At 40.0% G+C, this 12,329-nt stretch overlaps 1 protein-coding gene across 15 annotated transcripts in view; it reads left to right on the top strand.

Annotated features, from left to right (window-relative positions):
• The window catches only part of cast (calpastatin), a 100,675-nt gene that overhangs the window by 69,571 nt on the left and 18,775 nt on the right, over positions 1 to 12,329 (top strand). For 13 of the 15 annotated variants that reach the window (XR_013962126.1, XM_080728450.1, XM_080728449.1 and 10 more), the window contains 8 exons: positions 81 to 185; positions 468 to 584; positions 866 to 967; positions 1,311 to 1,421; positions 2,468 to 2,521; positions 5,800 to 5,904; positions 6,819 to 6,935; positions 7,532 to 7,702. Coding sequence is in view for 14 of the 15 variants with exons in the window: in XM_080728450.1 (XP_080584576.1) it covers positions 81 to 185; positions 468 to 584; positions 866 to 967; positions 1,311 to 1,421; positions 2,468 to 2,521; positions 5,800 to 5,904; positions 6,819 to 6,935; positions 7,532 to 7,702 (882 nt within the window). In the remaining variant the exon portion in view is untranslated. The remainder of the gene's footprint in view (positions 1 to 80; positions 186 to 467; positions 585 to 865; positions 968 to 1,310; positions 1,422 to 2,467; positions 2,522 to 5,799; positions 5,905 to 6,818; positions 6,936 to 7,531; positions 7,703 to 12,329) is intronic. The other 2 variants (XM_080728455.1, XM_080728448.1) reach the window with 2 other exon arrangements.

Raw genomic sequence — 12,329 nt, 5'->3', positions numbered from 1 at the left:
TTTTATTGCAATGATCTTGTAATCATTGTAACAAATCATTATTATCATTGTAATCTTGTAATCTCTTGTCGTCACCTCAGGGTGCTTCTATGAACCTGGACGCCCTGGCTGCTCTCGGTGACTCCCTGGCAGCCCCAGAACCAGCACCTGAACCCCCTAAACTCAGACCAGAGGACATGGTCTCGGTATGGAACACCCTTCAACAGCTTGGTTACCCTTTGATTTTTAGACTGCACATATTGGACCTCCATTACTGTGGGATGTTTTCCTTGGGCTGTCTTTGAACACCCTGACATCTAAAATTATGATTGTAATTGTAATTTAGGGTGATTAATCTGTATCTGTAATCTGACTCTTTAACTGCATTTTTAACATAGTTTTAAACTAACTGTCTCTCTGTACGTATCAGTTTTCTGACTCTGAGCAGACCTTGATCTCTTCCTCACCCTGACCGCTCCCTCTTTTAGGATGTCACAGTGGAGGCAGAGAAGGGTGTTCGTGTTGGAGAGAGGGACGACACCCTCCCTCCAGAATACAGGTTTACAGAAGACAGTGTCAAAGACCTGCCCGCTGCCAAACCTGAGGTGAGATGTTAAACAAATAGAGCAGGAGAGAGAGAGAGAGAGAGGAGTTTAGCCTTGGCCAGGAGGAGGAGATGGGCAGTGATTTGGCCACCACTGTTGACTCTGCCATCGGAGTGTATAGTCAGTCCAAACACCTGATGACAATGGTTACCGCCTGAAGACATCAACTCTTCCTGGCCAAGGCTACATTCACCAAACGTGAATGAAGGAGAAGCATCGTTAGTTATAATTATAATAAAATAATAATAATAATCTAACAGAAGTGCCTCTCTGTCACCCAGCCCTCCATGGCTGCTGGCGAGGCACTGGACTTCCTGTCTGGAGACTTCCTGTCCCCCTCGGTGGCACCTGCTGCCCCCCCATCAGCCCCTCCCCCTACACAGGTGATTATTAATCATCACTTTTTTTTTATTGATTGATTGATTGAATACTTTATTAGTAAAAAAGATTAAACAGCACAGGGTACAGTAACACATTTAGGCTAAAGGGTTGTGTTCCTTCAGGTTGATATGCCACCTCCGCTATGGTGTCGGTGGCATATCAACCTGTTGGTCTCCTATCACTCCATAATCACCGCTGAGCCAGATGTTATCCCTTACTTGGATGAAGTCAGGACATTGCGGTGGCAGAGTAGTAATGTACTGTATGTGATCTGTATATGATGATATGAGTAGTAATGTATCTACAGTATGTGATCCGTCGCTGAAAGCTGTGTGTGTTTCCTAGGCCAAGGTAGAGGACCTGTCAGCTCTGGATTTACTGGCTGGAGATTTCATAGCTCCATCCAAGTCCTCTTCTGTCCAGGCTCCCATGCCTCCTCCAGCCAAGACTCCAGAGGTAACAGTAGACTGAATGAATGTTTGAATGTTTGTGTTTTTGTTTGTACTTAACACAAACTCTGCCATCAAAATACCCCTTTGTACCCCTTCTCTGCCATGCCCGTAGAACCCGTAAATGTAATAAAAATTAATCAAATTATTTTTTTATCGAAGCGCAACTAAAATAGGCCGGAATTAATGCTCCGTGATCGGTTTCTACACGGACACATTATTGAGCGGACAACTTTAACATTGGAGTCCCTGAACCGGAAGCGGAAGTCCGTCCTCTATTTTGGCCCAGCTTACTGTCTGGACTCCGCGGCTTACAGATGGAGAACTTATTGATCAATTGAAAAAGTTTCAACGGATTTGAGAAGCTGATGGAATACGCGAACACACGAGCAGTGTCCGATCACGCACGATGGGAACTGGACGAGCGCCCACGTTAACAGGTAGGACTCGGAGAAGCCGGCAGTGAAAGACATAGAGAAATTAACGGGCTTTACGGCCGTAAACTACGAATGAGTTAACAAGGTGTGGAAATGTGCAAATCAATTTCAATGTACAGTTTTGGATATTCTACTGTTAGATTAATGATTTGGGTGATAGGTTCTTACCTATGATCCTCGATTACTATTTCTATGCATTTGATGTGTTACCTCGTGTTGCTTACTGTAAATTATTACCTCGTGTTGCTTACTGTAAATTATTACCTCGTGTTGCTTACTGTAAATCGCTCTGCATTAAGAGTGTCTGTTAAATTGTAAATTGTAATCATATTTGATTACAATTTACCACCCTGACAAGCACTTGGAATTGTAGGCATTACTTTTAGTTTGAATCAGTTGCACAGATCAATAGATCCTCCAAAGTAATTTGGGAACCCCCAGTTAGGGGAACTACTGCTGTAGAGGGCATAAAAATAAATGGAATCGTTGCAGAATGCCGGGTCATTTTTACTCTGTCGGTGTTAAATTGTCAGGATTTTACTTAGTTGTGTTCAGTACAGACTGACTGGTGTCAGAATGTGTTTTTTAGAGTGTCCGTTGTTTTGTGTTTCTGTAGAAAACAGTTTGCCCGGCACCGCCACCTGCCCCCGCCAAACCCACTACTGATGAGGTAACAACACACCTTGTCTGCAGTTAAAGGACAACTTTTACAACAAGGGCTCATATTTTAGATTGCAATTAGATAAATTAAAAGATGAGTGTTCAAATATTTTCATTTACTGCTTTCTTTTGTTTTTGGCCACCTTAGTGATTTTCATTTCAGTGCGTGGGGGCATGCATGTGTACAAGTGGCTAAGGCCCTGACTATACCTAACACATCCCCGGGGGTTTCTGACTTCGTTTTGAAACCTCTACGCCTCCGCTCGGGCCCGTGTAGAAAAATGTGTGTCCACACGGTATTAGCAAAACGCTATAAATCCCTGTCTGCGCGTCACCGAAGCAGGTGGCCGTGCCCGTGTCCCCCTGCTCTCATGCAATCGTTGCAGCAGATATATAGTCTGTCTGTGCATCGTCCAAGTTTCACAATCTTCACACTTTAACATGCGCAATTGCTATTTAAACATTAATTTAATGTAAATTCGGGAACTATTTCTAGAGCAGGAGATGGGAGAGGAATCGTCGGGACTCGTGTGGTGCGCTCTCTCTCTCTCTCTCAGCATTAAACGAATGTAACTATCAATCAGAGAGAGAGAGAGAGAGAGAGAGAGAGAGAGAGAGAGAGAGATGCCTGCATGCGTGCGTATGTCTCCATTATGCTTTAAATCATTTGATATAGGCATTTGATATCCAAAATTTGACAAAGAGAAGAGGCAAGCGTGTCGCGTCAGATATGCTCCGTTAACAAGACGAGGGCTGCATCTCGTTACTGATAATGAGCACCTTATCGATCCAGCTTATTGTTGAGCCGGTGGAAAGCTATGTGAGACAACAAATTCAGAACATAACTGGTATCTTTTGCGACTGTGAGTTCGTGGCTGACCAGTGACCACCATCTATGAAGATGACATTTGACAAGAGTAACAAATATCATTAAAACAATCATTCATTAGGGCTCCATCCCTAAACAAGACAGCTGAGCTCTCGAATGTTAACATGGCGTGAATGCGCTCATATGGAAATATGGATATTCTACAGAGACTACCATGGGATTCTCTCATAGCAAGGAGGAGGAGGCGAGGAGCACAAGGTGACGTAAGCATGCAAGCAAAGAACTTCTCCGTTTACGGTGTCCACAAGGCAAAAGAAAAACGCCCGGGTAACAAAAATGCACTGCAGCCGGAGTTTTGGAAACTATTTGTCTAGTCCTCCGTTTGCATGCGTCTGCATGTGGACACCCATGGGTGTTCGTGGCTTTACCTCCCCGGTGAAAAATAATCCGTTGTCGTCTGGACGGGGCCTAAATATGTCTTTTTAGACACAATAAGGCTTTATTACTATTTACAGTAAAGGTCCGTACACACTGAGGGCGAATTGGCGAATAGCGAATTAGCGTATTATTCGCCTTTTGTTTAAAACCTTATAAAGTCAATGGAAGCATCCACACCAAACGCGAATTTCGAAAAAGCGAAAAGGCGTCTGTTTTTTATTCGCCCTTGTGTCGAATTAAGCGAACGTTCAAAGGCGAATTCCTCTCTCTCTCTGTATCAAAGTAAGCTCACTCTACCCTATTTCAAGAGAGAGAGAGAGAATGGTGGAGGGACCTTCACGTTACATTGAGGCCGAGGGGAACAGTGTCGTTCTCCTTTTCCGTGTCTCATCTGCGTGGCTGCTTGGAAAAAGTAGCCTACTCGAATGTCTTACCGGTAAAAGCATGGTTTATGTGTTTGTTATTGTAGGCTACTTTATATCTGCAAAAAGACTAATGTTTAAAAATAAATCGCTGGGTATTAAATAGCCTACAATAGGATCCGAAATGAGTCGATTAGAAGGAAAGTACTGGAAATTCGACTCAAGTACAAATACCTACAAGTACAGGCTACTCAAGTAGGCTAAATGTAGGCTACTTTTAGTTACTTTACACTGACTTTCTTTTTTTACAGACCGAAATCCTTTTATTTCCGAGAGACCCGACCATTTAATCATTATTAAAACCCTCTTTCATGCTCACTGCAGCCGTGCAGCGTGCGCTGTTAACTGATTGACAGGCAGAAGAAGGCTACCAAGGAATCTATAATATTAAGATCGAAACAAAAGCCAGAGATTAAAAGGAATACTTTTAGGCTATTCTCTAACTACAGAGAGGTAAGTCATGGTTTAACTTGTACGCGGTCGCGGCTGCTATCTCATCATCCTGGCAGCAGGCTACGCATCACGCATGCATTACGCACGCACCAATATCTTTTACCCCTGCTGTTAAACTGATCCTAGACCAGCATTATCATCTCACTGTTACACAGCCATTCATCTCGCTGCCTCACGGCTAACAGACCATGATCCTAGGTCAGGCCAGCCTAAACACAGCACACACGTTAAACAGAACTCCAGTAGCCTAGTTCGTTCCTTATAGCGCACGCCAGCGCGCGCACACACACACATTGATTGATTGCTTTACAGTTTGCATAAAAAAGCAGAAAGTACACACACAATACGGGTCCTCTTGGGTCCTCTCGGGTAATACACATAATGATTGACAGCCCCGTATTCCGAGGGTGATGCGGCCATTCCGACCCGGCTATGATAAAACACTGACCGACCCTGTCTACTCTGCCCCCGGCCGGAGCTGAGGGGAGGGGGAACGGAGAACGCGTGTTGTCACTTGTCTCTTCTGTTCTTTTTCTTATTTAATAGGCTAACAACCACGGCCAGGTCTCATCATCACTTGAGGATATAGTTTCCATTGTTTTATTTGTTTCCCTGTCTCCGTTCTCCTCTCTCCTCTCCTCTCTCTCCTTTCTTCTCCTTTCTCCTGTGGCTATGCAGGCAGATATCGCCCCCTCGTTTTTAGGCGAATTAAACGAATATTATACGCATATTCGCGTCGCTTTTTGGTGTGTATGGAAAAGGGCGAATGGCGAATTCTTCGCCTTTTTGGTTCGCTTATTCACGTCGCTTTCGCTAATTCGCCGGTGTGGACAGAGCTTAACACTACTAGCCCCCATAAGTCACATCTGCCCATGAAAGATTGTGATGCATCTTGGGAATGGGCTTATTGTGTCTAAAAAGACACTTATACGCATGCCCCCACCCACTGAAAAAAAAAAAAAAAAAAACATTCAAATGGCTAAAACGATAGAAAGCAGTAAATGAAAATATTTTAACACTCATCTTTTATTTTCTCTAATTTCAATCTAAAATATGAACACTTGTTGTAAAAAAACAAAGTTGTCCTTTGTGTTGTATAGATATAAAATGCTACAGTGTATTACAAATTGTTCCTTCCCACCTCAGGGTGCCTCTATGAACCTGGACGCCCTGGCTGCTCTTGGTGACTCCCTGGCAGCCCCAGAACCAGCACCTGAACCCCCTAAACTCAGAGCAGAGGACATGGTCTCGGTATGGAACACACAACACTGATCATGCTGTCCTGTCAATTAACCCATTTAGGGTGGGAAGGGAACCCCTTTTGTGGTTTTTACCTTTCAATACTGCCATGTGCAGCAGTGGTCCCCAAACCTTTCAGCCCCGTGACCCAAAAGAGGAATTAGACGTTTGCCCAGGGACCCAAACTAGTGAAAACAGCAGATTTACAAGCACACAAGTGAGCTTGTAGATTGGCTGTTTTCACTACTTCTTAAATATTTGTTTTCTAATTTATGGAATTTCTTAGATTTTTCTTCTATTTATTAATTAAATTACTTAGAAAAATCATTGCATTTTTCTTTGATTCATGATAATCTTAGCTTTTTAGTGAAATGTTTTTAAATAATATATTAGCCTCAGGCTAATGGGTTTAAATGATGGGTTTAAATGTTTTTAAATAATATATTAGCCTCAGGCTAATGGGTTTAAATGATGGGTTTAAATGTTTTTAAATAATATATTAGCCTCAGGCTAATGGGTTTAAATGATGGGTTTAAATGTTTTTAAATAATATATTAGCCTCAGGCTAATGGGTTTAAATGATGGGTTTAAATGTTTTTAAATAATATATTAGCCTCAGGCTAATGGGTTTAAATGATGGGTTTAAATGTTTTTAAATAATATATTAGCCTCAGGCTAATGGGTGCTATTTTTAAGCTCTCAGTATTTAATGAACACTCGGGACTTCACTGTGTAAACAAAATGTACATTACGTCATTGGTTCATTAGTCATTTTACTGCATGTTCTGTATTGTTGTGGTGTGTGTGTGTGTGTGTGTGTGTGTGTGTGTGTGTGTGTGTGTGTGTGTGTGTGTGTGTGTGTGTGTGTGTGTGTGTGTGTGTGTGTGTGTGTGTGTGTGTGTGTGTGTGTGTGTGTGTGAGAGCAGGAGGGTAAGGTGGACTCAGAGAAGGGTGTTCTCGTAGGGGAGAGGGAGGACAGCCTTCCTCCAGAGTACAGGTTTACTGGGGACAAACTTAAAGACCTTCCCCCTCCCCCGCCTGAGGTGAGACCCGTCACAACCATGACTTAACCATCCCCTTGTCACCGTTATTTAGGTAATAGTCAGAATCTGTAATACGTTTGTTGAAAAATAATAGCAATAGCTGATCTACAAGCTCACAGTCTGCTATTTCCGCTACTTTGGATGTATTTCTGAAAGTTATTACATGTATATCTTCACTGTCGGGCAGAAACTTCGTAACCTCCCAAGTTTCAAATGTGTATTTTTTTTCATTAAAGTAAAGCCCTGCTTCATCATACAAGACTGTCGCACAGAACTAGTGAAAATAGCTGATCTACAAGCACTCAACGCCTCGCACCGCGAGGCGTTGTGTGCTTGTAGATTGGCTGTGTGCTTATAGATTGGCTATTTTCATTTTTAAAACGATAAATGCAAAACGAACGGTTTTGGACATACAAGTTTTCAACGATAACAACGATATCAACCACGATCTCATCAAAAAGCATAATGGCATCTTCGACTGTCGGGGCAGAAACTTCTTATCTCCATAGCAGATCCACAAGCTCCAAATGCAAAAAGTTAGAACATATATCATCATGAAACCTAATATCTTCATAACGTGTCCCGTCTCTCCTCAGCCCTCCATGGCCACCGGTGAGGCTCTGGACCTTCTGTCTGGAGACTTCATGACGTCTCCTCAGCCCTCCATGGCCACCGGTGAGGCTCTGGACCTTCTGTCTGGAGACTTCATGACGTCTTCGTCTGCTCCTGCTGTCCAGTCCGTCGTCCCCTCAGCCCCTCCTGCACAGGTCAACACACACTCTACAACCACTGTTGTTAAGTTGTCACTGCAGTGAAGATCATATATAACATACTCTACAACCACTGTTGTTAAGTTGTCACTGCAGTGAAGATCATATATAACATACTCTACAACCACTGTTGTTAAGTTGTCACTCAGTGCAGTGAAGATCATAATATAACATACTCTACAACCACTGTTGTTAAGTTGTCACTGCAGTGAAGATCATAATATAACATACTCTACAACCACTGTTGTTAAGTTGTCACTGCAGTGAAGATCATATATAACATACTCTACAACCACTGTTGTTAAGTTGTCACTCAGTGAAGATCATAATATAACATACTCTACAACCACTGTTGTTAAGTTGTCACTGCAGTGAAGATCATAATATAACATACTCTACAACCACTGTTGTTAAGTTGTCACTCAGTGAAGATCATAATATAACATACTCTACAACCACTGTTGTTAAGTTGTCACTCAGTGAAGATCATAATATAACATACTCTACAACCACTGTTGTTAAGTTGTCACTCAGTGAAGATCATAATATAACATACTCTACAACCACTGTTGTTAAGTTGTCACTCAGTGAAGATCATAATATAACACACTCTACAACCACTGTTGTTAAGTTGTCACTGCAGTGAAGATCATAATATAACATACTCTACAACCACTGTTGTTAAGTTGTCACTCAGTGAAGATCATAATATAACATACTCTACAACCACTGTTGTTAAGTTGTCACTCAGTGAAGATCATAATATAACATACTCTACAACCACTGTTGTTAAGTTGTCACTCAGTGAAGATCATAATATAACACACTCTACAACCACTGTTGTTAAGTTGTCACTCAGTGAAGATCATAATATAACATACTCTACAACCACTGTTGTTAAGTTGTCACTGCAGTGAAGATCATAATATAACACACTCTACAACCACTGTTGTTAAGTTGTCACTCAGTGCAGTGAAGATCATAATATAACATACTCTACAACCACTGTTGTTAAGTTGTCACTCAGTGAAGATCATAATATAACACACTCTACAACCACTGTTGTTAAGTTGTCACTGCAGTGAAGATCATAATATAACACACTCTACAACCACTGTTGTTAAGTTGTCACTCAGTGAAGATCATAATATAACATACTCTACAACCACTGTTGTTAAGTTGTCACTCAGTGAAGATCATAATATAACACACTCTACAACCACTGTTGTTAAGTTGTCACTCAGTGCAGTGAAGATCATAATATAACATACTCTACAACCACTGTTGTTAAGTTGTCACTCAGTGAAGATCATAATATAACATACTCTACAACCACTGTTGTTAAGTTGTCACTGCAGTGAAGATCATATATAACATACTCTACAACCACTGTTGTTAAGTTGTCACTCAGTGCAGTGAAGATCATAATATAACATACTCTACAACCACTGTTGTTAAGTTGTCACTGCAGTGAAGATCATAATATAACACACTCTACAACCACTGTTGTTAAGTTGTCACTGCAGTGAAGATCATAATATAACACACTCTACAACCACTGTTGTTAAGTTGTCACTGCAGTGAAGATCATAATATAACACACTCTACAACCACTGTTGTTAAGTTGTCACTCAGTGAAGATCATAATATAACACACTCTACAACCACTGTTGTTAAGTTGTCACTCAGTGAAGATCATAATATAACACACTCTACAACCACTGTTGTTAAGTTGTCACTCAGTGAAGATCATAATATAACACACTCTACAACCACTGTTGTTAAGTTGTCACTCAGTGCAGTGAAGATCATAATATAACATACTCTACAACCTGTTGTTAAGTTGTCACTGCAGTGAAGATCATAATATAACATACTCTACAACCACTGTTGTTAAGTTGTCACTCAGTGAAGATCATAATATAACATACTCTACAACCTGTTGTTAAGTTGTCACTGCAGTGAAGATCATAATATAACATACTCTACAACCACTGTTGTTAAGTTGTCACTCAGTGAAGATCATAATATAACACACTCTACAACCACTGTTGTTAAGTTGTCACTCAGTGCAGTGAAGATCATAATATAACATACTCTACAACCTGTTGTTAAGTTGTCACTGCAGTGAAGATCATAATATAACATACTCTACAACCACTGTTGTTAAGTTGTCACTGCAGTGAAGATCATAATATAACATACTCTACAACCACTGTTGTTAAGTTGTCACTGCAGTGAAGATCATATATAACATACTCTACAACCACTGTTGTTAAGTTGTCACTGCAGTGAAGATCATAATATAACATACTCTACAACCACTGTTGTTAAGTTGTCACTCAGTGAAGATCATAATATAACATACTCTACAACCACTGTTGTTAAGTTGTCACTCAGTGAAGATCATAATATAACACACTCTACAACCACTGTTGTTAAGTTGTCACTCAGTGAAGATCATAATATAACATACTCTACAACCACTGTTGTTAAGTTGTCACTCAGTGAAGATCATAATATAACTTACTCTACAACCACTGTTGTTAAGTTGTCACTCAGTGAAGATCATAATATAACACACTCTACAACCACTGTTGTTAAGTTGTCACTCAGTGCAGTGAAGATCATAATATAACATACTCTACAACCTGTTGTTAAGTTGTCACTGCAGTGAAGATCATAATATAACATACTCTACAACCACTGTTGTTAAGTTGTCACTCAGTGAAGATCATAATATAACATACTCTACAACCTGTTGTTAAGTTGTCACTGCAGTGAAGATCATAATATAACATACTCTACAACCTGTTGTTAAGTTGTCACTGCAGTGAAGATCATAATATAACATACTCTACAACCACTGTTGTTAAGTTGTCACTCAGTGAAGATCATAATATAACATACTCTACAACCTGTTGTTAAGTTGTCACTCAGTGAAGATCATAATATAACATACTCTACAACCTGTTGTTAAGTTGTCACTGCAGTGAAGATCATAATATAACATACTCTACAACCACTGTTGTTAAGTTGTCACTCAGTGAAGATCATAATATAACATACTCTACAACCACTGTTGTTAAGTTGTCACTCAGTGCAGTGAAGATCATAATATAACATACTCTACAACCACTGTTGTTAAGTTGTCACTCAGTGAAGATCATAATATAACACACTCTACAACCACTGTTGTTAAGTTGTCACTCAGTGAAGATCATAATATAACACACTCTACAACCACTGTTGTTAAGTTGTCACTCAGTGCAGTGAAGATCATAATATAACATACTCTACAACCACTGTTGTTAAGTTGTCACTGCAGTGAAGATCATAATATAACATACTCTACAACCACTGTTGTTAAGTTGTCACTGCAGTGAAGATCATAATATAACATACTCTACAACCACTGTTGTTAAGTTGTCACTCAGTGAAGATCATAATATAACATACTCTACAACCACTGTTGTTAAGTTGTCACTCAGTGAAGATCATAATATAACACACTCTACAACCACTGTTGTTAAGTTGTCACTCAGTGAAGATCATAATATAACATACTCTACAACCACTGTTGTTAAGTTGTCACTCAGTGAAGATCATAATATAACACACTCTACAACCACTGTTGTTAAGTTGTCACTCAGTGAAGATCATAATATAACATACTCTACAACCACTGTTGTTAAGTTGTCACTCAGTGAAGATCATAATATAACATACTCTACAACCACTGTTGTTAAGTTGTCACTCAGTGAAGATCATAATATAACACACTCTACAACCACTGTTGTTAAGTTGTCACTCAGTGCAGTGAAGATCATAATATAACATACTCTACAACCACTGTTGTTAAGTTGTCACTGCAGTGAAGATCATATATAACATACTCTACAACCACTGTTGTTAAGTTGTCACTGCAGTGAAGATCATAATATAACATACTCTACAACCACTGTTGTTAAGTTGTCACTCAGTGAAGATCATAATATAACATACTCTACAACCACTGTTGTTAAGTTGTCACTCAGTGAAGATCATAATATAACACACTCTACAACCACTGTTGTTAAGTTGTCACTGCAGTGAAGATCATATATAACATACTCTACAACCACTGTTGTTAAGTTGTCACTGCAGTGAAGATCATAATATAACATACTCTACAACCACTGTTGTTAAGTTGTCACTCAGTGAAGATCATAATATAACACACTCTACAACCACTGTTGTTAAGTTGTCACTCAGTGAAGATCATAATATAACACACTCTACAACCACTGTTGTTAAGTTGTCACTCAGTGCAGTGAAGATCATAATATAACATACTCTACAACCTGTTGTTAAGTTGTCACTGCAGTGAAGATCATAATATAACATACTCTACAACCACTGTTGTTAAGTTGTCACTGCAGTGAAGATCATATATAACATACTCTACAACCACTGTTGTTAAGTTGTCACTGCAGTGAAGATCATAATATAACATACTCTACAACCACTGTTGTTAAGTTGTCACTCAGTGAAGATCATAATATAACACACTCTACAACCACTGTTGTTAAGTTGTCACTCAGTGCAGTGAAGATCATATATAACACACTCTACAACCTGTTGT

This window comes from Nannobrachium achirus (assembly GCF_963921795.1).
Source record: "Nannobrachium achirus genome assembly, chromosome: 6".
In the NCBI taxonomy this organism is placed as follows: Eukaryota; Metazoa; Chordata; class Actinopteri; order Myctophiformes; family Myctophidae; genus Nannobrachium; species Nannobrachium achirus.
The sequence above is the reverse complement of the archived record's forward strand: the minus strand, read 5'-3'. Positions and strand labels throughout refer to the sequence as shown.